Here is a 25,518-nt window from a genome sequence, read left to right on the forward strand (position 1 = left end):
AGTACGCACTATTTATATTCCCAACAATGGTGCACAAGGGGTCCAGTTCCTCCACATCCTCACCAACTCTTGCTATTTTCTGTTTTATTCATTTATTTTATTTTATTTTATTTTTGCAAAGTGGTATTTCATTGTAGTTTTTTAAAATTTTATTTTATTATGTTATGTTAATCACCATACATTATATCATTAGTTTTTGATGTAGTGTTCCATGATTCATTGTTTGCATATAACACCCAGTGCTCCATTCAATACGTGCCCTCTTTAATACCCATCATCAGGCTAACCCATTCCCCCACCCCCCTCCCCTCTAGAACCCTCAGTTTGTTTCTCAGAGTTCATAGTCTCTCATGGTTCGTCTCCCCCTCCGATTCCCCCCCCTTCATTTTTCCCTTCCTACTATCTTCTTCTTCTTCTTTTTTTTTTTTTTAAGATTTTATTTATATATTTGACAGAGAGAGACACAGCGAGAGAGGGAACACAAGCAGGGGGAGTGGGAGAGGGAGAAGCAGGCTTCCCGCTGAGCAGGGAGCCTGATGCGGGGCTCGATGCCAGGACTCTGGGATCATGACCTGAGCCTAAGGCAGATGCTTAACGACTGAGCCACCCAGGTGCCCCATTTTTTTTTTAAACATATAATGTATTATTTGTTTCAGAGGTACAGGTCTGTGATTCATCAGTCTTACACAATTCACAGCACTCACCATAGCACATACTCTCCCCAGTGTCTATCACCGAGCCACCCCAGCCCTCCCACCCCCCAGCACTCCAGCAGCCCTCAGTTTGTTTCCTGAGATTAAGAATTCCTCATATCAGTGAGATCATATGATACATGTCTTTCTCTGATTGACTTATTTTGCTTAGCATAATACCCTCTAGTTCCATCCATGTCATTGCAAATGCAAGATTTCATTTTTTTGATGGCTGCATAATATTCCATTGTATATATATACCACATCTTCTTTATCCATTCGTCAGTTGATGGACATCTTGGCTCTTTCCATAGTTTGGCTATTGTGGACATTGCTGCTATAAACTTATTCACTTGTTTTAAAATAAACATTCATTGAATATTTACTATGCCAAAGCTCTATACTTGGCAGAAACTGGGGCTCTGCCAAGATTGTTAAGTTGTAGTCTCCTGCTCTCAGGAACAAAGGGAGATTCTAGAGATAGGTTGAAATGCAAGGTAATAGATGCTTAATAGGATCAGAGTTTTGTGTAAACACAGAGGAAGAAATGAGGAATTATTTGGGGAAAGCTTCACAAAGGACTTGACATTCAAGCTGGATGTTGAAAGGTGTGTGGGAAGAGGTCAGGTGGAGGAGGAAGGGTATTCTAAGCCCACAGAGCAGCACTTAGTAGCTAGCCTCCAAGATGGCCTCCAGGTTGGCCCCAATGATTACCCCCTGGTAGTCATGCTCTTGTATAAGCCTCCCACTATGCTTTGGGACATTGAATAGTTCTGACCTGTAAAAACAATAGGATATTGTGAAAATGATGGTGTGTGACTTCTGAGGCTATATCGTAGAAGATCTTGTGCCTCCCTCTTGGATTTCTTGCTCTGTAGGAAGTCAGACACCATGTCAGGAGGACACTCAAAGTGTCTTCTGGTGAGTGCCAAGTGAGGAACGGAAACCTCCTTCCAGCCTATCAGCATAAGAATACCAGCATCGATTTGTCTGCTGTGTGAGGAAGCCACTGTGGAAGCCAATCCTCCAGCCCCATTAAACCTTCGGATGATGGCAGCCATGGCCAATAGCTGACTGCAATCTCATGAAAGTTGGAGCCAAAGCCGCCCACGAAGCTGCTCTCCGTTTCCTGTCCGAAACCACCCAAAAGCCAAAAACCAATGTGAGAAAATATAAATTTATTATTGTTTTAATCCGGTAAGTTTTGAAATAATTTGTTACACAGCAAGAAATAATGAATACACCTCGAAGCATGACAAATCTGGTATATGGTGGAAATGGTGTCAGGAGAGACCACAAGACAAGAAACTCCAAGTTGAAAGGCGGCTCTCCCAAGTTTGTGTAAGAGTGGGTGAGGGAGCCATCTGGTGGAAGTAGGTGTTCTCAGACATTCTTTCCTCTTCCCACTCCTATTTTCCAGCTTCTTCTACCCAGCATTTCCCACTACTATTTCTCCAGGGGCCACAGTGAGGTTTATGAGTCAGTCATGTGGGCCATACACACCCTCGCTTAGAGATGCAAAGACTAACCTCTGGAAAATGTCAAGTTATTAGTTATCCTTTTTAAAAAAATATTTATTTATTTGATAGAGAGAGACACAGCGAGAGAGGGAACACAAGCAGTGGGGAGTGGGAGAGGGAGAAGCAGGCTTACGGCTGAGCAGGGAGCCCGATGCGGGGCTCAATCCCAGGACCCTGGGATCATGACCTGAGCCGAAGGCAGACGCTTAACGACTGAGCCACCCAGGTGCCCCTAGTTATCCTCTTTTCCTATTTTATTTTCTCCTTCAGTCTCTTTCACTTACCAGTGACACTAGGATTTGAGGCAAAGAATGAAGACTCAGAATGCTGGAGAAGGGAAAGAAGGAACTGGGAGAACTTCATTATACAAAATTGAGTTAGACTCCCAAAAGCGGAGTCTAGTTGACCAGTGTCTAGTTACTGGGGGAAGCCTTTGTTCATTGATATTGGTCGTGACTGTTGTCCCTTTCTGGTCTTTAGAGCCTTCTTATATCCTCCAGTGTTCCCTCCGAATAATGTCTAGTTCTTGAATAATATCTCTCAATTGCAGAACTGCCAGAAGAGAGAACCAATAATACTACTGGCCACAACCAGTGTGAGGCCAGTGGTCCAGGCCCACCCAACAAGGAATTGCAAAGAAACCAAAATTTACCTTTGGAGTAAATTACTGATTTACTTAACTACCTGGGAAATTTCAGGTAGCTAAGATATTAAAGAAAAAAAATGTTTTTCTATACTTCTAGACTCATCCTAAAGGAGGAGAGGCAGAGTCCAGCAGACAAGCCTGGCCCAGCCACAAAGCCAGGCCCATTCCTCTGAGAAGTATGTGGATTTCTGAATATAGCTTAGTGGTCGGTGTGGGGATTTGGATCTGTCTAGGTTCCAGCTGTTTGGAGGGGTAAATGATACCTTCCAGCCGGGAGAATCAGAGAAGAGGTACAAACATTGACTCCTGCTTAGACGAATGGGTTGGATTTGGACCAAAGCGGCGAGATGCACGGCCGTAAACCTCGTGCTCCCGAGGGTCCGCAATATTTCGTGAACCGCGGTCACTCAGTGACCCACTTGAATCTGGGCGGGGCTAAGCGAGGAAAGATGCGCAGGCGCAGTGCTGACGAGGGCGCTCACCTGTGCTAGGGCGGGCGGAGCTAAACGCTGGAGCGGAAGGCGGGGCGGGCGTGATGACGTCATGGACACGCCGCCGCAGAGCAATTCGCGTCCCGGAAGCGGCGACAGCGGGGGAGGCGGAGGAGGCTCTCCGGTTTGCGACTTCAGAGAGGCCTTTGAAAGAGGCGCGTCCTCGGGGTGGGGCGGCCCTGAGGAAACGCTCCGGGGCCTAGTGGCCCTTCCAGGGCTCCCTGGCCGTCCCCGCCCCTCCCCCACCAACCCAGCGACCGGGTAGGTGAGGTGTCACCACCCCCCCCCACCTCCGGGTCTTTGCCGACCGTGTGGAGTTGGGCGCCTGGACGCAGCGGGGGCCGCCACCTGCTGGCCCAGCGACTTTGGGCGTGGCCTTCCCTGGTCTGGGCCGCAGGGCCCGAAGGGGCTCCGTGGGCTGCAGAGGGGTGGTGGTCCAGGCCTCTGCCGGCGCTGACCAGCTTCACCCCCTCCAGGGCTTTTTTTGGGTCCTTTAGTCCGAGCTCCACCTGCGGGTATTTCGGGCTCCCAGTGGCGCCTTGGTCACATCCCCACCCCCAATCCCAGGTCAGGTCGCAGTCCATTGCGAGGGACTGGCTTATGTTGCTGTGCGTCAAGATTCCGCCCTTTCTGTCCCCTCCTTTTCTTTTTAGGGTTTGGGGTAGGACTTTGAAATTAGGGAAGAGGGTGAGGGTCTCCCCATCGGAGAGGGGAGATGGGAACAGGGCCTTATGGAAGGAGGTGACTGCCCCGTGGGGTTCAAGGGAAAAGGGAGAGTATTGGGCAGGAATGGTCCAGGAAGTTGTTGGGAACAGAAAGGAGAAGGAAGCGTTAGAAGATGTGGCGGGGCGGGAGAAAGCGTGGGAGTCCTAGAGGATGGACAGTTCGTTCACTCATTCACTGAGCATTAATTAACCTTCCACTGTGTGCAGAAGCAGTGGTAAATGGAAGACATAGTTTTTGATCTGGTGGAGCTCCAAGTTAAGAAGCACAGACCCGCAAGAAAGCAGGGAGTTTTACTTTGGTGTGATAAATGCTGTTAGGGCAAGTACATGATCCATTGGGATTATTGGGGAGGGTCTCCCATTCCAGACTGGGGGCATTGGCAAAGACCTCTCAGATCAAGGGAGCAATGTTTCAGCCGTTACCTGAAGGATGAGTAGGAATTAACCAGGTCAGGAGTGGGTGAAAAATATTCCAGGTCATCATTTCTCTTTAGACATCAGGCTGCCTCTTCCCAGCAGCCATGTGCGCTTGGTCTTTATGGTTTATACTCTTGATGGGTCTGTGGGGAAAATAACATTAGTTGGAGAGTCAGAAGAGCAGGATTGTATATCTGGGCAATTCACTTCACCCTGCTGAACGTTTTTTTTTTTTTTAATTCTTTTTTTTTTTTTAAGTTTTTTTTTTTTTTTATTTTTTTTTTTTTTTTTAAGATTTTATTTTATTTTATTTTTTTTTAAAGATTTTATTTATTTATTTGAAGAGAGAGACATAGCGAGAGAGGGAACACAAGCAGGGGGAGCGGCAGAGGGAGAAGCAGGCTTCCCGCCGAGCAGGGAGCCCGATGCGGGGCTCGATCCCAGGATCCTGGGATCACGACCTGAGCCGAAGGCAGACGCTTAACGACTGAGCCACCCAGGCGCCCCAAGATTTTGTTTATTTATTTGACAGAGAGAGACACAGCGAGAGAGGGAACACAAGCAGGGAGAGTGGGAGAGGGAGAAGCAGGCTTCCCGCTGGGCAGGGAGCCCGATGCGAGGCTCGATCCCAGGACCCTGGGGTCATGACCTGAGCCGAAGGCAGACGCTTAACCGACTGAGCCACCCAGGCGCCCCTGCTGAACGTTTTTCCTCTCTGTGAAATGGGTATTTCACCTGTAACCCTTTCTACCTCACAGGTTTATTATAGGCACCACATAGACTAATGTAAGTAGAAGTGTATTGGGGATTGGAAGTGCAATGCAAATGTCAGGAATTATTATGGTTGCAGGATGCAGACATCAGAGCGTGAGGGGAGTGGGCCAGAGGTGAGCCCCAGCGTGATGCCTGAGGTTCCCCTGGAGTCTCCACCTGCCCCTACCAAGTCCCCGGCGTTTGATCTTTTCAACTTGGTTCTGTCCTACAAGAGGCTGGAGATCTACCTGGAACCCCTGAAGGATGCAGGTGACGGTGTCCGGTACTTGCTCAGGTAACAGACTGTAGAGTTGCTCTGACCAGCTAGACCTTCTGCTTTTCTGCTCCATAGTTGTGCTGGCCACTTAGGCAGTTGCTGGGCTGTCCTTTCTGCCCTCGTGAGGAGTGGTTCTGGGAGGTCCATTGGTTCCCTGGGCTTATTCCAGACCTACCCCAGGAGAGGCAAGCCCTGGGAACCAGATGGTCTTTCACCAGAGTTTCTTCTTTGTCATTCAGTAAGCTCATACATACCTCAGGACTGCTAATTAGCCTTGAACATCGGGCCTTCTAAATCTTAAAGTTTTTTTTTTTCCTTTTCTATCAGTATTAGCATAATTAATATTAAAATTAGGGTGTAAAGTTGAACATAAGTTAAATACAAGTACCTGTGAATAAGCAGGTACCCTTTTCACTAATCTTTTAGGATTACGGAGCTCAAAATTTTTTGTTCTTATTTTGCTTTGATTTTTATCCTCCATATAATTTCTTTTTTCCCTTTTCAGCTCACTTTATTTCTTATCTTAAAGAATTTTAAGGACAGATATATGCTATTCCACTCCCTAAATACTTCAGTTTATTTCTAAATGACTTTTTTTTTTAATGAGAAAAAGCAACATCACACCTAACAAAGTTAACAATAATTTCTTGATATCATCTTATACCCAGTTCATATTCAGATTTCCCCAGTTGTCCCAAGAATGTCATGTTTTGGTCAAATCAGATTGCAATCCAGGACTGTGCATTCTCTGTGGTTATAATGTCCCTTGAGTCTTCTCAATCTAAAATAGTTTCTTTTTCATGATACTGACTTCCTGGAGACAGAGCTGACGGTCCTGGAGAATTTCCTACTTAGATTTGTCTGGTTGCTTCCTCATGGTGCAAATTGGAAGTTAGATTTATTTATTTATTTATTTTTTTTATTTTTTTTAAAGATTTTATTTATTTATTTGACAGAGAGAGACCAGCGAAAGAGGGAACACAAGCAGGGGGAGAGGGAGAAGCAGGCTCCCCGCAGAGCAGGGAGCCCGATGCGGGGCTCGATCCCAGGACCCTGGGATCATGACCTGAGCCGCAGGCAGACGCTTAACGACTGAGCCACCCAGGCGCCCCTGGAAGTTAGATTTAAAGGTTGGATCATATTCAAGTGAAACTCCCTCCCCCACAAAGGTCATGTGTTCCTAATATTGGGAGCCACATAAAACCTGGTTGTCCTACAAAGCAGACATTCATAACCTGGAGCTTGTGAGTGGGGCTTGAGGGCTCACTGAACCTCCTGAGACTACACATAAAACTTTGTATGTACACGCATGTGTATTTCTAAGGGAGAAGCTTCTAGTTTTCATCAGATTCTCATAAAACTTTCCAGTCCTCTGAGAGAGGCAGGAGGCAGGGTGAGTGGAGTTGGGTTAACCTGGGTTAACCTTGGGTTAAGAGTGCTATTGAATATTCATTCTTACCTCAGTCTGGAAATAGTGGGAGGTTTATTATTTACTCCCTGAACAAGGCCTTAAATTTTTCTTGTTCACCTCAGAACCCCTTTAATTTATGGCATCAGCCCTAGAAGTGAGCGAGTTTGTATTCCATAGTAGTGTTCTCTACCATTAGATCACTGTCCCCTTGGTGCAAGGGATAGGGGAGATGATGGTATGAGGGGCTTGTTTTATAATCCCACCGTGACCATCCAGCTGAAATGAATTTTAGTCTTCGGGTTTTCTGCTGTGCACACATGCAGGTGTGTGAGTATGTTTGTGTGTTTTACCCTTCTGTGGCAAAGCACAGAAGTTAAATGTAGCCTGCCTTTCACCTTTTCCACCACTGGTCTCTTAGTGTTTCTTGGCACTCATATGTTAGGATTTTTCCATTTTATGAAATTAGAAATCTGAGGATGTGGTGGGATTGATTAAAACTGGATGGAGGGGGAGCAGCATTTGGCCTAAAGAGCCTCCAGGAGCTTGTGGTTCTGTGCCACTGGGAGACAGAGCACTGGTCTGTGAAAATGGCTGTCCGATTAGTTTGTGCTTTTGATTGTTCTTTTCTTAGTAAAGAGGATTTGACTTTCAAGAGAGACCTAATCTTGAGCTTTGTCTGTTAGGTCTGAAGCCTAGAGCTGCATTAGATTTTTAAAAGACACCTCTCTTCTGGGATCAGCTACTCTAGTAGGTGGATCTCTATGACCAAAGTGTCAGTAAAGATATGAGAAAGAACGGGGAGGTTTTACAGTGAAAGTGACTTCAGTGGCTGTATGATGTTTTTATTTCTGAAATGGGATTGTCCTTAGACCAGACTTTTTTTTTTTTTTTAAAGATTTAATTTATTTATTTCACAGAGAGACACAGCGAGAGAGGGAACACAAGCAGGGGGAGTGGGAGAGGGAGAGGGAGACGCAGGCTTCCCGCCGAGCAGGGAGCCCGATGCGGGGCTCGATCCCAGGACCCTGGGATCACGACCCGAGCCGAAGGCAGATGCTCAACGACTGAGCCACCCAGGCGCCCCCTTAGACCAGACTTTTAATTTGCTCTTACGCTTGTAGCTAGCTGCCATTAGCTGGTTCTGAGGCCTAATTAGGGTGGCACAGTGGGGGATGCTGGGTTTTCAGAGAAAGGCAGACAGAGGTCATTTCATTCCCTTACTCATAACTTTCACAAAAAAATAGAAGCAGGGGCACCTGGATGGCTCAGTCAGTTAAGTGTCTGACTCTTGATTTCGGCTCAGGTCATGATCTCAGAGTTGTGAGATCAAGCCCTGTGTCGTCTCCGTGCTCAGTGGGGCATCTGCTTGAGATTCTCCCTTTCCCTCTCCCTCTGCCATTCCACTGCCCCCCCTCTTCCCCCACAAAAAAATAAAAGCACATAATTTAGTGAACCTCATTTAGCAACTGAAATACCTCAATCACAGCAAAAGAAAATACATTGGGGGTGCCTGGGTGGCTCAGTCGTTGGGCATCTGCCTTTGGCTCAGGTCATGATCCCGGGGTCCTGGGATCGAGCCCCACATCGGGCTCCCTGCTCGGCGGGAAGCCTGCTTCTCCCTCTCCCACTCCCCCTGCTCGTGTTCCCTCTCTTGCTGTGTCTCTCTCTATCAAATAAATAATAAAATAAAATCTTAAAAAAATACATTGAAGTTCTGAATATATTGCTTGCCAGCAGCTTACCTGTTTTCCTCTTTGACTCTTCCTCAGTTGGCTGACCTTATAGATGCTATACTGCTGTTTATTTTTATTTATTTATTTATTTTTAAAGATTTTATTTATTTGACAGAGCGAGAGACAGCAAGAGAGGGAACACAAGCAGGGGGAGTGGGAGAGGGAGAAGCAGGCTTCCTGCTGAGCAGGGAGCCCGACGCGGGGCTCGATCCCAGGACCCTGGGTTCATGACCTGAGCTGAAGGTAGACGCTTAACGACTGAGCCACCCAGGCGCCCCTACACTGCTGTTTAGACTATAGGCGTCCATGCCTTTGTTACATCTGTGCTCCTTTTCCCCTATTAAATATCCTTTATCACGGACGAAGCCAGCAGAATTTGATTGTCCTCAGCAACTCAAGTCTCTGGTCTTCTTTCTTTCCTCTTTGGGGCCTCTGCGCTGCTATTTGGTGGTGTTGGTGGGGGCTGGGTCTTCATGTGCTTCCGGCTGTTCAAGTTCACTTAGGGCATGTCTGCTCAAAGAACGCTATACCCCGGTTTCAGTTTCTTTTTTGATATATTAAAACAAAATCTTCATTATTTTTTCTCCTTTTGGATTAATGTATGTTAAAATCTCAAAATTTCAGAAATCAGAGAAAGTCACAAATGCGGTCACAGAAATCCTTCACGTTTTGTTCTCTTGATTTCTGTATTAGATGAATCTTGCACAGTGAGTATATGTTCCTGTGAAATTGTAAAAAAAGAATAAGGGAAAATTTTAAAGAAGAAAGTTCGTCATTGTCACCTCTTAAAGAGACCAGAACCTTACAAAACACGGTTAAACAGTATTAACTGGGTTTCTTAACAGATATTTTATAAATTCTTCTCCTTCTGGGAGAAAGTTCCACAGGTCTAGTTCTGAGAGGATACCTTTTCTTATCCCGGGGCCTAATGTGTGACCTTAACTCCTCTCCCAGTTGCCTGTCTACGTGAGAGGCCCACTTTTCATTTCTCTTTGACACTCTGAGCTCCAGGCCCCCTCCTCCTGCTCCTGGTTTTGATGACCCACCTGTGATGGTTGTCTCCTCCCCCCACCCCAACTGGAGGAGTGGCCATCTTCAGTGACCAGGACTTTCTTGTGTTGTAGGTGGCAGATGCCTTTGTGTTCCTTGCTGACCTGCCTGGGCCTCAACATCTTGTTCCTCACTTTGAATGAGGGTAAGAACTGATTCCAGGGGCAGGGGGTTTTTGTGAATGGATGTGGGAAGGAATTCCCAAAAGTGGCCGCTTGTCTTGCCATGGAGTTGGCCTCCATGTCTGCTTGATGTCAGAAAACCGGCTCTGGAGAGAGACACTCTGGGCTAGAATCCTGGCTGGGTTGTTGAGGTGGCAGGTTCTTTAACCTGTTCATTAAGGCCTAATTTTCCTCATCTCTAAAGGGAGGATAATAATAGTGCTCTCCTCAGAGAGTAGTTGTGAGGAACGAGGTAGCCTGTATATAACATTTAGCACGGTGCCTGACATAGAGTAAGCAGCCAGTGTATTGTAGCTATTATTATTGTTTCCTTCTTTTTTTTTTTTTTTAAAGATTTTATTTATTTATTTGAGAGAGAATGAGAGAGAGAGAGCACATGAGAGGGGGGAGGGTCAGAGGGAGAAGCAGACTCCCTGCCGAGCAGGGATTATTGTTTCCTTCTTGACTGAATACTGGTGTTGGGACCTTTTTCCATTTTGATTTCCAAGCTGATTCTGGGGTCAGTGGGGGCATGACATGGGGTGAAGGTGCCAGGAAGGTGAATGGGTAAGAGATTTTTGCCACATACGTTGATTTTCTCTGGCTCAGCAGGTGAGCCTGGAGGGAGCTGCTGGGCAGTCACCAACTCTGAGGGGTCTGTGGCATGAAGCCTTTGAGGTAGATGTGTGGACAGGTGGATGGCTCTAGAGATCTTGGGTAGTGATGTCTCCTGGGGACCTTTTGTGACAAGATGTACCAGGACCCAGCCCTTTTCCTGTTTGAACTGACAGGTGGCTACAGAAAAAGCTGAACCCCTGGGGGGAGATGTGTGAAAGGCCTGAGACAGAATGTTCTGAGGAGCGGGGTCCTTTATTCATGTATTCATTCTTCTATCAAACTTGCATTTCTCAAGTGTTTCCTTTATTTCCTACACAGATACGGATTCAGTGGGTTGAAAATAAACCCGGTTTTCACATAAGACCTCATTTTCTGTTTCTCCTATGACAGATATTTAACTAGCATTTACTCTGTGCTCAGTGCTCTATTAGCTTGCTCTGGGGGTACCCTGCTACATGGAAGAAGATCCTTTGGATTTTCTCTCAGCCTCCCCATTTCTCAGTTCACAGTGGTCTGTCTGTGGTATTCTAAAAGCCAAAGGAAAGGCTTCCAGTCTGCTCCGGTGGCCCAGAGGTCAGAGTGTCGGTCACGGGGATCTCCTAGTGGCCAGACTCCAGGCATGAGCCACCTACTGTGTGCTAGCATAGGTTCGTTAATATTAAAAAAAAAATGGGTCTGGGGCTATAGTAGTGACCAAACGGATAAAGTCCCAGCCTTCAAGAGCCTATGTTTGTAGAGGAGACAACAACTATGCCTGTAATCAGTCATGTGGTGATAAATTCTGTGAGGAGAAAATAAAGCTGAGTTAAAGGGTTGGAGAGTGAGCAGGGCAGATACTCTTTCACCCGAGGTGATCAGGGAAGGCCTTTTGGACAGAGCCCTGGAGGAGGTGAGGGAGCGAGCATGTGGGCATCTGGTGGGCAGAGGCTCCTGGTCCTTGCTCCTCATTTACCTGCCGTGTTATTGATCCCATAGGTGCATGGTACTCGGTGGGTGCCCTGATGATTTCAGTGCCTGCCCTTCTGGGCTACCTTCAGGAGGTTTGCCGGCCACGGCTGCCTGAGTCTGAGTTGATGCGGAGGAAGTATCACAGCGTGAGGCAGGAGGACCTCCAGAAAGTTCACCTGTCTCGCCCCGAGGCTATGGCTGAGGTGAAGAGCTTGTGAGTATGGAAGGGGCCGGGGAGATGGGACATGGTCACAGTAATAGTGGCCACCACACTGAGTGCTTGCTTTGGGTGAGGCGTTGTATAAAGGAAACCACAGATGTTCTTTCCTTTGATCTTTTGAACAGCTCTGGGAGGTAGCTACTGTTATTATCCTCCATTTATGGATGAAGATAAAGGCTTACACAACGAAAAGATGACCAAGCTGGGATAAGAATCCAGATCTAGCTGATTTCACAACTTGTGTTCTTTCCACTAGACAGTTTAGGGTCTTGACTGAGCGCTTGCACACGTGAGCCACGGCCAGGGTTCAAATCCCAGCCCTCCATTTACTTGCTCTGTGGCATTGGGTGGGTTGCTCAGTCTCCCTGTGCCTCAGGTTCCTCACCTGTTAAATGGCATAATAGTAGACTTACCTCATAGGTGGTTGTGAAGACTGAATGAGTGTCTGGTACCCAGGAAGTGTTCAGTAAAGGTTAGTCACTATCACTACACTATCGAGAAGCTTCCTAAGTGTGACAGAGCTGGTACTTCCGAAGAGCCATATTAAGACCGTTGAATAACATTAACCATAGCATCTACAAAGCTTCAAAAAAAAGTTACAAACGGAGGCCTGGGCCTGGCCCCCGTCTGAGTCAGTTTTCTGGAGTGGGGTCTGGGTATCCCCCCCTTTTTTTAATGACTTTAAACTCAAATGGGAGTTGCAAGAATAATACGGAGGAACTCCCATAGGCCCTTTACCCAGCTAGAACAATTATTAACATTTGCCACATTGGCTTCATCTATTGCTCTTCACTTGCATGTTATTTTTTTTCTTCCTGAACCACTTGAAAGTAAGTTGCAAGCATCATGCATTTTTACCCCAAATACTTCTTTCCTAAGAACAAGGACGTTCTCTTATATATTCATAATCGTATAATCAAAATTAGAAAATTTTACATGGCTAACATTAGCATTTCTGAAGTTATCTAATATATAGTTCATAATCAGATTTTACCAGTGGTATTAATAAGGTCTTTATATAAATTTCCCCTCCTCCAGAATCCAGTCCCGAGTCATATGTTACGTTTAGTTTTTTATGTCTTCTTAGTCTCTTGTAACCTGGAATACTTCCTTAGTCTTTGTTTCTCATGACCTTGACACTTTTAAGTAAGATGAGCTTATTATTTGTAGAATTTCCCTCAATTTGGGGTTGTTTGGCTCCTTATGATTAGATTGCATTTTTCCAGGAATATGACAAGCAATGTGTTGTTGTCGGTGTATCATATCAGGAGGTACATCATGTCAGTCTGTCCCATTAGGGGAGATTCTAACTTTGATCGTTTGGTTAAGGTTTCTCTACTATAAAATGACCATTGCTGGGTCTTATCTGTATCACTTTATTACTGTGATAGTTGTGAAGGTGATTTTCTAATTGGCATTGTTAGCTAGCATCTGCTCTAAGAAAGAGCTCTTCCATCTTATCAGTATGAACTCAAGATTCTTAATTTTATTTAATGGGTTGTAATCCATTACTGTCATTATTTTGATCTCATTGTCCTAGGTTTGGCAGTAGGAGCTCTTTTGAACTGGCTCCTGTGTTCTTTTGATATATCCCCATTATTTTTTTTTTAAGATTTGTTTATTTATTAGTGTGTGAGTGCATGCACATGGGGGTGGGGGGGGGGGGGTGGAGGGGCAGAGGGAGAGAGAGAGTCTTAAGCAGACTTCCCGCTGAGCACAGAGCCTGATGTGGGGCTTGATCCCACAACCCCGAGATCATGACCTGAGCCAAAATCAAGAGTTGGATGCTCAACTGACTGAGCCGCCCATCATTTCTGAGTGCATATGATATTCAGATTCATCTTATGCTTGCACTGCTCCCGCTCTGGAATCAGCATTTCTCCATGGAGCCTTTCAGAAACCAAGATCTGGGTGCAGCATGCATTCATTGCTTCCGGGGGTGCATCTATTAAAAAATACTCTCCAAGTGAGTCTGCCTTACACCCCAGGTGAAGACACAGTGATCTCTATCCTGCCATTTATCCTACAGCTGCAGTGTGTCTGTGAGGGGGGCTACCCTGCTCCTCATTTTACCTCGGCCCTGGGAAAGTTAAGCAGCTGGCCCGACATCAACAGCTAGGAAGAGACCCAGGCGGGATCATTTGTCCTTTGTGCATCTCTGTAGGGGTTCTGAAAGGGGGACTGAAATGTACGCAGGTTCTCCTGAGCTCTCCAGCCCCTCCCATGGGTTCGAAGAGACCAGCTGTCCCTGGCTAGCTGTGCCCATGAAGTCCTAGGCTCTGTGGCCCCAAGCTCTGGCAGGCCTGTGGGTGTGCGGCTCACGGAAGCCCCCCCCCCCCCCCGCCCCTGTGCCCACAGCCTGATCCAGCTGGAGGCCTTCCTGAGCTGCCTGTGCCGCACCTGTGAAGCTGTCTACCGCGTGCTGCGCTGGGAGAACCCCGCCACATCCTCGCAGTGAGTGGCCCCTGGTCCCCCCACCGCTGCCCTGCAGGGCTTTGCTCAGGGGAGGAGAGCCTCTGAGGCTCTTGTGTGCAGACCTGCACGTGAACTTGTGGGCTGGGATGTATGGCTTTTGTTTAGACACCTTTTAGGTGTAGGAACAATATTTTAATAGTAGAAACATAACTCACTATGTAATGTCTCACCCACTTGTTTGATTAGCAGATGTCATGTTTATTAAGTGTGCCCGTTGCCATGTGGCTATGCTCCAGAGTGATTTCCTTCTAATCGCAGGAATTTCTGATGGCTGTGATTCCTCTCTGTCGATGCAGGTTCTATGGGGCTCTTCTGGGCATGGTTTGCATGCTGTATCTGCTGCCCCTGTGCTGGGTCCTTGCCCTTTTAAACAGCACGCTCTTTCTGGGGAATGTGGAGTTCTTCCGAGGTAAGCCGTGGACAGCTCGGCAGAGATGGGGCCGAGGCTCTGGGGGCTAGGTGAGGCTCCCCCGATTGTCTGTCTCTACAGCTAATCATCCGTTTGCTGTGCCTTCCACAAGGGGGCAGCACCACACCAGGGTAGTTTCTGGGGGGGCTCCTGGGCTCTGCATCTGACGGCAGGGGGGATCCAGGGGAGGCTGCTACTGTCGGGGTCCCTTTCCCTTCCCGAGGCAGGTGAATCCCTGCTTATGTGATGTGGTGGCTTCTGGGAGATGAGGGAGGGGTGTTTTCCCAGTGCTGCCACCCGCCTCCTGGGACGCAGCCACCTGGAGTAGCTGCTACTTCTCTGTGTGATCCTGGAGTTCTCATCTGCCGTCTAGCTTCTAAAGCCGTGAGGCAATCTGGAGAGGCCCTGAGCCACAGAAACCTGGGCTTCTACATATGTTTGGGTGATTGCTATATTTGTTTTCCTCCCTGTAGTTGGATAATTAGCTACAGAAGCTGTAATTCATCGAGCACTTACTACATTTAATCCCTCTATAACAGTCCCATGGGGGGGTAGGATCTCTGTTTTGCTTATGAGGCTTAGGTTAGGTGATCTGTTCAGAGTTAGGAGGGTGACTTTCTTGCAGCAGAGAGTTGGGCTGCTGGTGGAAGAGGCCAGCCACCTGTAGAAGGCGGTACCCGCAGAGCACCACTCATTCCATCCTGTTTCTGCCTCCCACTCTGTTCTCGCCCTGGGTAGTGGTGTCTGAGTACAGGGTATGTCTGCAGCGGCGGCTGAAGCCCAAGCAGAAAGACAGCGTCTTCGAGAGCGCACCACTGCTGGAGGCTGGGGGGAAGTCTGCTCTGCCGGACTGCACGCCGGCACCCACGCCCACAGAGGTGAGTGCCCCGCACCGTCAGGGCAGAGCCTCCTGCAGGCAGGTTGTGGGGCCTTCTGGTTCCCAGCTTGTAGGGGTTCTGAAAGGGGGACTGAAATGTACGCAGGTTCTCCTGAGCTGACTCCGCTGTCCTGAGTACTTTATAGATATCAACCCTGTGAGGTGTAGGTTGCTTCTGAGAATGAGAGGGTTCTCTTCTGCAGAGGAGAAGGCTGAGGCACAGAGTTCTTGTGCCAGCGTGGTGGGGCCAGGACCCAGAGCAGGCCCTGTGGTTCTGGCACCTGTGCTGCGCAGCCACCACAGGGCCATCTGTGCCCTTGGGCCCGTTTCCCTGTCTCTGCTAGGTCAGAGAGTGCCCTCCTTCCTGTGACTTCTTTCTTGCATGTGTGCCATCTCCTCTGGGGCAGGAATGGATGTTTTAGGGAACCTGGATGTTTGCTCCAGGAAGCTGGTGGCCTCTACCTTAGAGGGCAGGGCTGCCCTCCCTCTCCTTCTGTAATAATCTCTCTTCCCAGGACCTCACGCCTGGCAGTGTGGAGGAGGCCGAGGAGGCTGAGCCTGATGAGGAGTTTAAAGATGCGATTGAGGTGGGTGGCCCTTCCCCACCACCCTCTACCGATCAGGCTAGAAGCCTGGTCCGGGAGCTGGGTGGCTTCTCACATCCCAAGTCTAGGTTTTTCAGTTCTCTTTATCCAAATGAGCAGTCAGAACTTGTGAGCTAGAGCTCACTGGATGAAAGGGTGCCTCTGAACTTCTGCCCATTCTGTGCCTGACCTCATCTGTCATGCATGCTCAGGGGTGGGATGGCTCTGGAAGCCTCTGGGAAGCACCCTTGTTGGGGGGTGGATCATTTACCACCTAGGCTGGAGACTCTAGGCTTGGTGCCTTGGATGTGGGGCAGGCAGATTTGGGGGAGGGCACTGTCCCGGGTCTCTCGCTGCTCTTACACAGAATGAGGTTTGAAAGATGTCTCTTTGGGGGGCAGGCAGGGGAAGCTGGAGAAAGTGGTTGTAGGCCAAGGACTAGGTCAAAGAGTCCTCCTGATTTTAAGACAGTGATTCAAACTGGTAGTTTACAGAAGCATTTTATTTGGCATCCAAGACTTAAAAACATTTACAAATGGAGAGATTTCAATGACGAGCCTGGATTTTCAGTTTCTCTGAAAAATCAGCAGCTCTGGTAGCCCCAAGTGTGCGGTGGTCAGTGTAGCTGAGGAGTGACTGTCCCCTTTAGAAAAGTCACCTAGTCCCCACCCCTGCCTCCACCCTCCTTGTCCCTGGTCACTGAGTCCTAGTGTGGTTGCTGTTGTCACAGCTGTGCTGTTGTATTTCCATATAGCAGGAAGTCATTTCTCCGTCTCTTTGTAAAGGGGGACATTGAGGTATAAGAAAAGGGCCTTGTGCGTTGCCTGTGATTTACCCTAGCCCATTTCACTCTCACCTCAGCCTCATCCACGTCAGCATTTACATTTTCAGCTGCTTAGAGATTTCTCCCAGACTTGAATATACGACTGCGGACTGCATCTTGGTGCTGGTGGTGTAGGGACTGTGCACACCGGGGCTTTCGGGCTCTTCGGTTCCTAACCCACAGTAGTGACCACGTTGTACATCTCGGCCTAGTTCACACTTAACGTCGGTCAAATGTGTAAAACTTAAATGAAGCAAAAGTTTTCTGAAAATACATTCTAAGGGATATTTTCTGTTCTCTTCTAATGAAGTAATGAGCAACTTTTAATGCATTATTTCACCCAGTTTGAGAAACTGTAGTACCCAGCTTCTCTCAAGCTGATTTAACGCTGGGCTCCTTCTCTGGGGCCTCTGTGAACGTCACCCTCTGTGGCGTGCTCAGACAGAACTCAGAGTGGCGCTTCCGTGTTTCCTTTTGCTTGGGGCTCTTCCTCCCAGCGGCGTCCTTCTTGGTATCTCTCTCTGTTTTCTCTCCTTCTCCCGCGCACCTTGGGAGGCAGGAGACACACTTGGTGGTGCTGGTAAGTAGGAGCCTTGGGGAGGCAGGTAGGGGCTGGGCAGGGGGAGGGTGACTAAGCTGGCTGTCCCTGTGCCTCGTGGGGTCAGCCGTGCTGGGGGCCTCTGCACGTGGCTCCTGGAGCCCTGCTACGAGGTGGGCAGGATTGGAAGGAGCTGTTCCCACAGGAGGATGATGAAGGTGCCCCGTGCCCAGCAGAAGACGAACTGGTTCTGCAGGACAACGGGTTCCTGAGCAAGAATGAGGTGCTGCGCAGCAAGGTGTCACGGCTCACAGAGCGGCTCCGCAAACGCTACCCTACCAACAACTTTGGTACGGCCAGGGCTGAGGAATGGGGGCAGTGTGGGCACCATGGGGCCAGAGTTTTGGAATTGTGGCTACTGGTTTGTGATGAGAGCAAGGAGTAAAGCTATGTCTATGGGCCCCGGGTAAGGTAGTGGACACACAATGGGACTGCCGGGAGTGAGTGTGGGTTCCTTCTTGAACGTTAACTTGGGGGAAGTTGAGGCACTCTGTTCCAGAAACACCACTTCAGGACTGTAGAGAGATGTAATCCTGAGGCAGAGGCTCAGAAGGCAGTGTGGCATGATGGCTGAGAACAGAATGTAGCGTCTGACTGCCTGGTGTAAATCCCAGCTTTGCTGGGTGTCCTTGAGCAAATGATGTAACCGCTCTGTGCCTCAGTTTCCCCTTCTAAAAAAGGGCAGTAATAACAGTTCTTACCTCACAGGGTTCTTAGAGGTCTCTAACGAGGTGATGTTTATTAAGTGGTAGCACAGTGCTGACTGGGTCACAGTAAGTGCTTAATAAGGGGTGCTGTTAACATGAGGGGTCCTGGTCCATCCTGCAGGTGCCTAGCAGCTTGTCTGGATCTTCCCTACTCAGGTTGAAACAAGTTGAAGCAAAAAGTATCTTCCTCTGCACATGATAGAACCCTGAGGTCCCTTCTCCTCAGCCAAGTTCATGGACTGGCCAGTCCTTATTTTCCTGGGGGGTGGGGGTGGGGGTGAATCAAGGAAGGCAGCTTTGGAGAAGGGTAGACTTGACTGTTGGCACGGTGGGAAACCTATCTCAGACCAGGAGAGCGGTTGCTGAGCCAGACAGAGTTCTGGCTGAAGAGGGCAGGTGACTTGGGGGTCATGCTGGTTTTGAGGAAGAGCCTTGTTTCTGCTTGGAGTCAGCTGCCAGGAGGAGGAGGTGGCTACACTGTGTGTTCTGGTGGGAGTGAGTTCTAGGCTCTGCACCCTGGGAGAAGCCCTGGTTCGTTTGAGGCATTTGACCCAGGGCATCCAGGGGCCTGCCTTCCTGCCCCTGTAGCACCCAGGGCAGTTGTTTTTCAGGATTCGAGGTCCTGGACGTGCTGTTTCTTTCTGCTCTGTGAGTATGCCCCAGTCATTTCGAGTTCCCTTTTATTTGTGATGATCACTGACTTCTCTGGGGCACTGTGTTCAGTGCACTTGCATCTACACGGTCTCATCTAGTCCAGATGGTAGATGTGATAGGGACAGGCAGTTTCTTAGGGGCTTAGAAGCAGCTGGGTTCCAGAAGTCCCAAGTGACACTATGTAAGAATTAGTACTCTTGCTCTAGCATGTGATTCATTCATCAGTATGAATTTTAAGTAAAGGCCCTTAGATGTTCTCATTTGCAGGTGAGTAACCTCAGGTGAGAAAAGTGATTTGCCCCATGTCTTCAGCCATGGTTGAGCTGTGACTCAAGTCCAAGCCATCTGGTCTGGCTCCTCTGTTCTTGTGTTTTTTTCTCACTCAACATGCTCCCTTTTTGCCTTAGTGTCTGAAGTCCTCTGGCTTTATGTCTGTCTTATTTCAGTATTTGGTTTTTGGTTCAGGTAATCCCGGCCGGGATGGTGAAGGCCTTTCAGGTTCACATGAGGCTGGCAAGGGCAGAAAATGCTACTTTTTCTGAGCCTCTCTTAATTCCCATTCTTTAAGACTGCTCGCGGTCTTCTCCCTGAGATGTTCTCAGGCTCCTTGCTGTGAGGGCAGGTACAGCAGCTCTGCTCCTGGGTCTGGCTCCTGCAGGCCAGGGTGAGGTGAGCAGTTTTCGGGGCCACTCCATTCCGGCTGCCTGTGGAGGATGGGGATGCATGGGACAAATGAGGACAGGCTGCTCAGGGGCTTCTATGTGGCCCCGTTCTGTCCCGGAGGCTCTTTGACCATTACCCTGGCAGGGCCCATGCAGTCTTAGGCTCTTTCTTGCTCCTGTGGCATCATCACATGGTGAGTTAGGTCCTTTGCTAAGGATGGGGGCAGGGAGAGTCAGAAGATTTTGGAAGGGAACAGGGCTGCTCTCCTCCATATACCTGTCTTGAGCTGGTGTCAGCATCCTAAGCCCTCCCAGGCCCAGGCTTGTGCTTGGGTACATGTTGGTTTCACTAGACCACATGGCTGCCCTGGGATGCTTGGCCCTGACATTCCATCCTGGACTTGGGCCTGAGTGTCAGTCTTTGAGTGGTTCCAATCCCCTGCCCCATGCCCCTTGTCCCCCTTGTTAAGGAGAAGCAGAAGTGGGTTGCTTTTTTTTTTTTTTTCTTTTAAAGATTTATTTATTGGGGCGCCTGGGTGGCTCAGTGGGTTAAATGTCTGCCTTCAGCTCAGGTCATGATCTCAGGGTCCTGGGATCGAGCCCTGCATCGGGCACCCTGCTTGGTGGGGAGTTGGCTTCTCCCTCTCCCTCTGCCTACCCCATCCCCACTCATGTTCTCTCACTCTCAAATAAATAAATAAAATCTTAAAAAAAAAAAAAAGATTACTTCTTAGAGAGAGGCTCGATCTCACAACCCATGAGATCATGATCAGAGCCTAAACCAAGAGTTGGACACTTAACCGCCTGCGCCACCCGGGTGCCCCGAAGTGGGTTGCTTTGCCCACATCCTTAGTGTGGGGGACAAAGTCTTGGAGTAGCGTGGTTGCTGGTTTGGCATCGAGGCGGCAGTACCTGCTGTGCTTTTCCCGCTCCTCTGCCAGGCCAGGAGCTACCTGGCAGCAGTGGCACTCACCTTACGCACCTTGGCCTCAGGCTTCCCCGTGCTCTGTCTTGGGCAGGCCCGTGTTTCCTTGAACACAGGGAATGTCCTGTAACAAGGGCTGCAGGGGGTTCTGGAGGGACAGAGGAAGAGACCACATGTAGCTCTGGGCCTTTGTGTGAAGGTGAGGCCCGGGGCTCCGGACCTGGCCACATAGGTGGTTCAGGAGGCCCAGCAGTGCTTCCTGACGCTGCTAGTTGCTCTGGCCAGATCCCAGGAGGCCTTTGGGCCCCAAGTTGTAGACACTTACTCCAGTAGCTTTATTATCCACTCTCAAGTGTTTTCAGGACCCAAGTCAGCTTCCTTCTGGGTCCGTAGCCCTGGGCTGGGCTCTGTAGCCCCTTTCGGGAGCACCTTCATGCCCACCGTGGACCCCTGGGCTTTTTCCCCTGGCTCAGTGGCCCCTGTTTACATGGCGATTTTTGCCTCAGACCATAGTCTGTGTTCCTGGGGATAGCCCTTGGAACCTTCTTTGTTCTCTTCAGGGTTTGCTTTTGTTCCTGGAGCTTGGTGAAGCCATCAGGCACAGTGTGGCCTTTCCTCTCCTCCTCAGGCCTCAGTTTGCCTCCGCCTTTTGGTTCCCTTCATTCACCTGCATGCGCCCCCTTCAGCAGACTGTGTCTTTGCTGCAGTCCACCTTTTCCGTCTGTAATTTTCCTGGGAGCACGGGTGGGTGGTGAGCATAGTGGCTTCTGAAAGAACCGTCGGTTCCCTCCCTCCCTGTCCTTCATCTCTTCTTACACCCCCTTGCCTCCTCCCTTGCATTTGCTAAGCTGCTGTTGACTCCTCCAGCGTGGTCCGGAAACTTGATCATCTCGTGTGTGGTGGTTTAGGTGGAGTCTGTCACGGCTCTGCCCTGCTCTGTCCTGCCCACCACTCAGTGTCTGTGCCCCTGCCCTGCATATCTTCTTGGAAGGTGCCTGGTTCTGAGCTCCTCTCCTGGAATCTTCAGATGACAGGAAGCAGGAGTCTGGGGTTCTAGGCATTTCTGAATTACCTGTGGGCAGACTATTTGTAAGGAGGCACTTAGGAAAGGGTCGTGTCAGGCAGGTTTCATCTGAGCTCATTGGAGCTGCCTTCTCTGAAGGATGCCTGTTATCAGGTCCCCCCCTAGCTTGGTGTGATTTCCAGGGAGCAGATTCTGCTGGATGCTTTTCGGTTTTGGCAGGACCTGCAGGTGGGGCCTCTTAGTCCTGGGAGGGCACACAGACCGGCAGCTGTGTATAGTATGGAGACATGGATTCTCAGGGACCATGGGAATGTTCCTTGTTTTTTTTTCTTAAAGATTTTATTTATTTGAGAGAGCGAAAGCAAGAGAGATCACAGAGGGAGAGGGAGAAGCAGACTCTCTACTAAGCAGAGAGCCAGATGCGGGGCTCGATCCCAGGACCCTGAGATCATGACCTGAGCCTAAGGCAGATGTTTAACCGACTGAGCCACCTAGGTGCCCTGGGAATTTCCTTATTAGTTTGAGTCCCCTTCTGTCTCTGGATCTGGACTTTGCTCCCCCCCTTTTTTTCCCCCAAAGATTTTATTTGAGAGCGAGAGTGAGAAAGCATGAGAGATCACAAGCTGGGGGGAGGGGTAGAGGGAGAAGCAGACTCCCCACTGATCAGGGAGCCCTATGTGGGACTCGATCCCAGGACCCTGGGATCATGAGCTGAGCCGAAGGCAGATGCTTAACCGACTGAGCCCCCCAGGCGCCCTGGACTTTGCTCCCTTGCTCACTGCTCCCAGCCATGACTGGGCTGGGCTGGCGTCCTGAGTGGTCCCATAGAAGAGCCAGGAACAGGTGAGAGTTCAGAGCCCTGGGCTAGCTTGAGGCTGAGCTGCTGCCTCTGTTTGTCAGGGAACTGTACGGGCTGCTCGGCCACCTTCTCAGTGCTGAAGAAGAGGGTAAGTCTCCTTGAGGGTGTGTTTGCGGGGACTTGGGATGAGGTGCAGGGCAGTAGCGGGGAGTCATTGGGCCACATTGGACCTGGGGTCCGAGGTTTGCTCAGGTGAGCGGGGATCTGCTGTCCCTGTGCCCACGCCTTCACTAGCCTTCCCATTGGATGTTGTGTTTGCTCTGTCCTGCCCCCACTTGGGCACCTCCCTGTTCCCATGGTAGTCCCAGGTTCCTTGGGTGAGATCAGCTGATGGGAAGGTGGGGGGCTCCCGCTGTGGGCGATGCATCTGATATTGACCATGGCTCTTTGCAGCGGAGCTGCAGTAACTGTGGAAACAGCTTCTGCTCTCGGTGCTGCTCCTTCAAGGTGCCCAAGTCCTCCATGGGGGCCACAGGTGAGTGGTGCAGGCGGCCCGGGGTCAGGGCGTTGGGAGGGCTTGGCTGGTTCCTGCCTCCTCCAAGGGCTGCTGTAGCGTGGGAAGGGAGCAACGGGTCAGTGAGAAGGCAGGGGGACTCGGGATCCTGTCTGGCCTGGAGAAACATCTCCACTGTCCTTTAACAGACAAAACACTGAAGTATTTTAGGTATGCAAAAGAATATATTTAATGTATCTGAATTATAAGGCTTAGTAGTGAATATCTGTGGCTTCTTCACTGAAGTTAAAAAACAGAGCATTAGCAGCACCCCAAGGCTCCCAGCACCACCCTGCCTTCCCCAGAGGAAACCACTGTGCTGAATTTTATTCTTTTTCTCATTAACTTGGTAATGCTTTTAACAAAATGAAAAATTTCTTTCCTTCTATAAAACCTGTACATACTCATTGTAAACAAAACAAAAGATACAGATAAACAAAGGAAGGGCACCGTGTGCAAGATACATATGTATGCACATGCACGTTCTACAAGTAGTGGGAGCATGTTCTGCACACTGCCTATAATGTGCTGTAATCAGAAATTGAGGCTTTTTTTTTGTTTTTCTCGTCATGCAAGTAGCATATGCTTATTCTAGAAGATTTGGAGATCATTATATAGAAGGAGGAAGAAAAAAGTAATCCTGTAATCTTACTACCTAGAGATAACTGCTGTTAAAACATGTTGGAAAGTTTTCTTCTGGTATTTTATTAAAAAAAATTTTTAGTGGTGTTTTGTTGGTGCCAAAATAATTTCTAATGCAGAGCACCTGGGAGAGGCCTGCTCTTGGTATGGTCACTCCCGAAGTCCCCAGTCCACACGGAAAGAGGAGTCTGAGGGCAGGCTAGGGAGCTGGGTTAGCGAGGATGTGGGCTGGGTGGTGGGTGGCTTGTGTGGGGCTTTGGGGGTCGGGGAGATGGTTGTAGTATTGGGGGCCATGAACCAAAGGGCATGAGGAAGTGTCTCACCAAGTTCTTCCTCCTTTTCAGCCCCCGAAGCCCAGAGAGAGACTGTATTTGTGTGTGCCTCGTGTAACCAGACCTTGAGCAAGTGAGAAGAGGGGCTGGGGTCCAAAATGGGCGTCGGTCCTTGGGGCCAGCAGCAGGCCTCACTTTCCTGTCCCTAGCCCCTTGTGGTGTGTGCTGGGCAAATGTGGCCTGAACGCTAGGTAGGCTTCCCCTTCCTATCCTTGCTGTCTCCAGCTGGGGGGGTTCTGGAGCTGCTCCCCCCTCTTGCGGGTGGCTAGTAAGTGGCAGTTCTCAAAACCCAGAGGGAAGAGGAGCCCCTGGAGGGTCTGGCAGGTTTGCCCTCCTCTGCCCTGGGCTGAATTAGTGGACTCAGAGCTGGGCAGGGAATATAAACTAGAGGGCAGTAGTGAGCTAGGCCTGGTCTCTGTAGGGATCTCTGAGCATCAGGGTGTCTCTCCACACCTCACAATTCTAGGAGACCACAGATCAGAGACTGGGAGAAGAGATTCTTCCTTTGCTGGTTCCTGGGCCAGCCCCTTGGCCTCTGAGAGCCTTCAGAAGGGCTTGGGCATGGCATGACCCAGCTCTGCTGTTTGAATGTCGCTTCAGGCATCAGCATCTCATTGTTTCTCCACCAGAGGGTATGGCCAGAGCTAACAAGACCAAGAGTCCTAGATCAGGGTTGAAGTTTCCATGTTCTCCCAGAGGACGGCGTGTTTAGAAGGGCCTGTCAGAGTCCTTTAGTATTAAATGGAGCAAAACATAGGGAGCCCCAGCAGCTCAAAGGACATCAGGCTCACCTTGCAGAAACTTTGACTTGCAGAATCTCAGCCCACATATTACCCTGGTGACAGCTTCCCTGGGTAGATGCCAGGCATTCAGACCACTCTTAGTCCTCCTGTTCAGAGCCACAGGCACCCCTCCTCTGGCCCAGAGCTGTGTTCCCCTCCCTGGCCCCTTGTCCCGTGGAGTGTGAGACAGGCGAGCAGAGTAGACGTCCTGAAGCCCTTGACCCTTGGGGGCCTGGGAAATGTAGGATCTCTCTGGGCTGGGTCCTAGATTCTGGTGCTCTTCCTCAGCAGGACAGTCTAACTTAAGGGTTAAGGCCATGGAGGTCCCCATCCTCTCTTCAATAATTGTATGTTCACTCTGGACTCTTAGGGCACCAGTGTCTCTTCCTAAGCCTTGAGCGGGCTCAGGCACCCTTTCTCTCCCCTGGAGCTACCCTGCCTTTTTGAAGTATTTATTTATTTATTGCATGGTTCCTGGGAACATGTGGCACAAGGAGTGGGATGGAGACAGTGGGGGGCTTCTCCTGCTCCAGGATGCTTCCCTGGAGTCATGGGCTGGCGGGGACCCAGGACCCATAGGAGGCTGAGCAGGGATCCGAGGAGGCAGGCTGGGGAGACAAGGCCATCCTGGGCCAGCTTTCTGGGGCTAGTTAGGGCTCGGCAGCCAGGGGCCCGCAACAGGCCAGGGAGGTGCAAGTCCCTGGGGAACCAGGCAGGCCTCAGGCTCCTTTGTTAAGAGATAAGAGTTAAGTACCCTGTGCTTTATTTACACTGGAGAGGAATGAAAAGGATCTCTGTGTATATGGAGAATTGTCAATAAAAAGGCCCTCAAGCTTCTCACGTTTTCGTCCTGGTCCTTGCACTAACCCTCTCTCTGAGGCTCTTGGAGAGCCAGACTCACCCTGCGCTGGCTGAGTTTGCAGGCCTGCGCTGTGCCTGCAGGACAGGGCTGGAGGGGGCGTGGAGGCTGCTGTCGGCAGGGGGGGGGGGGGGGGGGGGGGGGGGGGGGG

At 49.6% G+C, this 25,518-nt stretch overlaps 1 protein-coding gene across 4 annotated transcripts; it reads left to right on the forward strand.

Annotated features, from left to right (window-relative positions):
- The first annotated feature begins 3,393 nt into the window (after window positions 1–3,393).
- On the forward strand, window positions 3,394–25,345 carry ZFYVE27 (zinc finger FYVE-type containing 27). Of its 4 annotated transcripts, XM_032432457.1 has the most exons (13): window positions 3,394–3,610; window positions 5,342–5,539; window positions 9,790–9,860; window positions 11,470–11,656; window positions 14,021–14,116; window positions 14,434–14,546; window positions 15,285–15,424; window positions 15,939–16,010; window positions 17,390–17,410; window positions 17,574–17,718; window positions 22,301–22,347; window positions 22,653–22,734; window positions 23,739–25,345. In XM_032432457.1, the coding sequence occupies exons 1-13, from the start codon at window positions 3,402–3,404 to the stop codon at window positions 23,801–23,803; spliced, it is 1,446 nt and encodes a 481-aa protein (XP_032288348.1). In that variant the 5' UTR covers window positions 3,394–3,401; the 3' UTR covers window positions 23,804–25,345. The 4 variants fall into 4 exon arrangements, with proteins under 4 accessions (XP_032288348.1, XP_032288349.1, XP_032288350.1 ...); XM_032432458.1 differs by lacking the exon at window positions 17,390–17,410; XM_032432459.1 differs by lacking the exon at window positions 5,342–5,539.
- The last annotated feature ends 173 nt before the right edge of the window (window positions 25,346–25,518 follow it).

The sequence above is a fragment of the Phoca vitulina genome, unplaced genomic scaffold, assembly GCF_004348235.1.
Source record: "Phoca vitulina isolate PV1807 unplaced genomic scaffold, GSC_HSeal_1.0 scaffold48, whole genome shotgun sequence".
NCBI lineage: Eukaryota > Metazoa > Chordata > Mammalia > Carnivora > Phocidae > Phoca > Phoca vitulina.

Excerpts from the sequence above, each read along its gene's own strand:
- ZFYVE27 (XM_032432457.1), top strand. The coding sequence starts at position 3,402 with ATGGACACGCCGCCGCAGAGCAATTCGCGTCCCGGAAGCGGCGACAGC. Across the intron at positions 14,117-14,433 it reads AACCCCGCCACATCCTCGCA|GTTCTATGGGGCTCTTCTGG; the intron begins GTGAGTGGCCCC and ends CTGTCGATGCAG. Across the intron at positions 16,011-17,389 it reads AGTTTAAAGATGCGATTGAG|GAGACACACTTGGTGGTGCT; the intron begins GTGGGTGGCCCT and ends CTTGGGAGGCAG.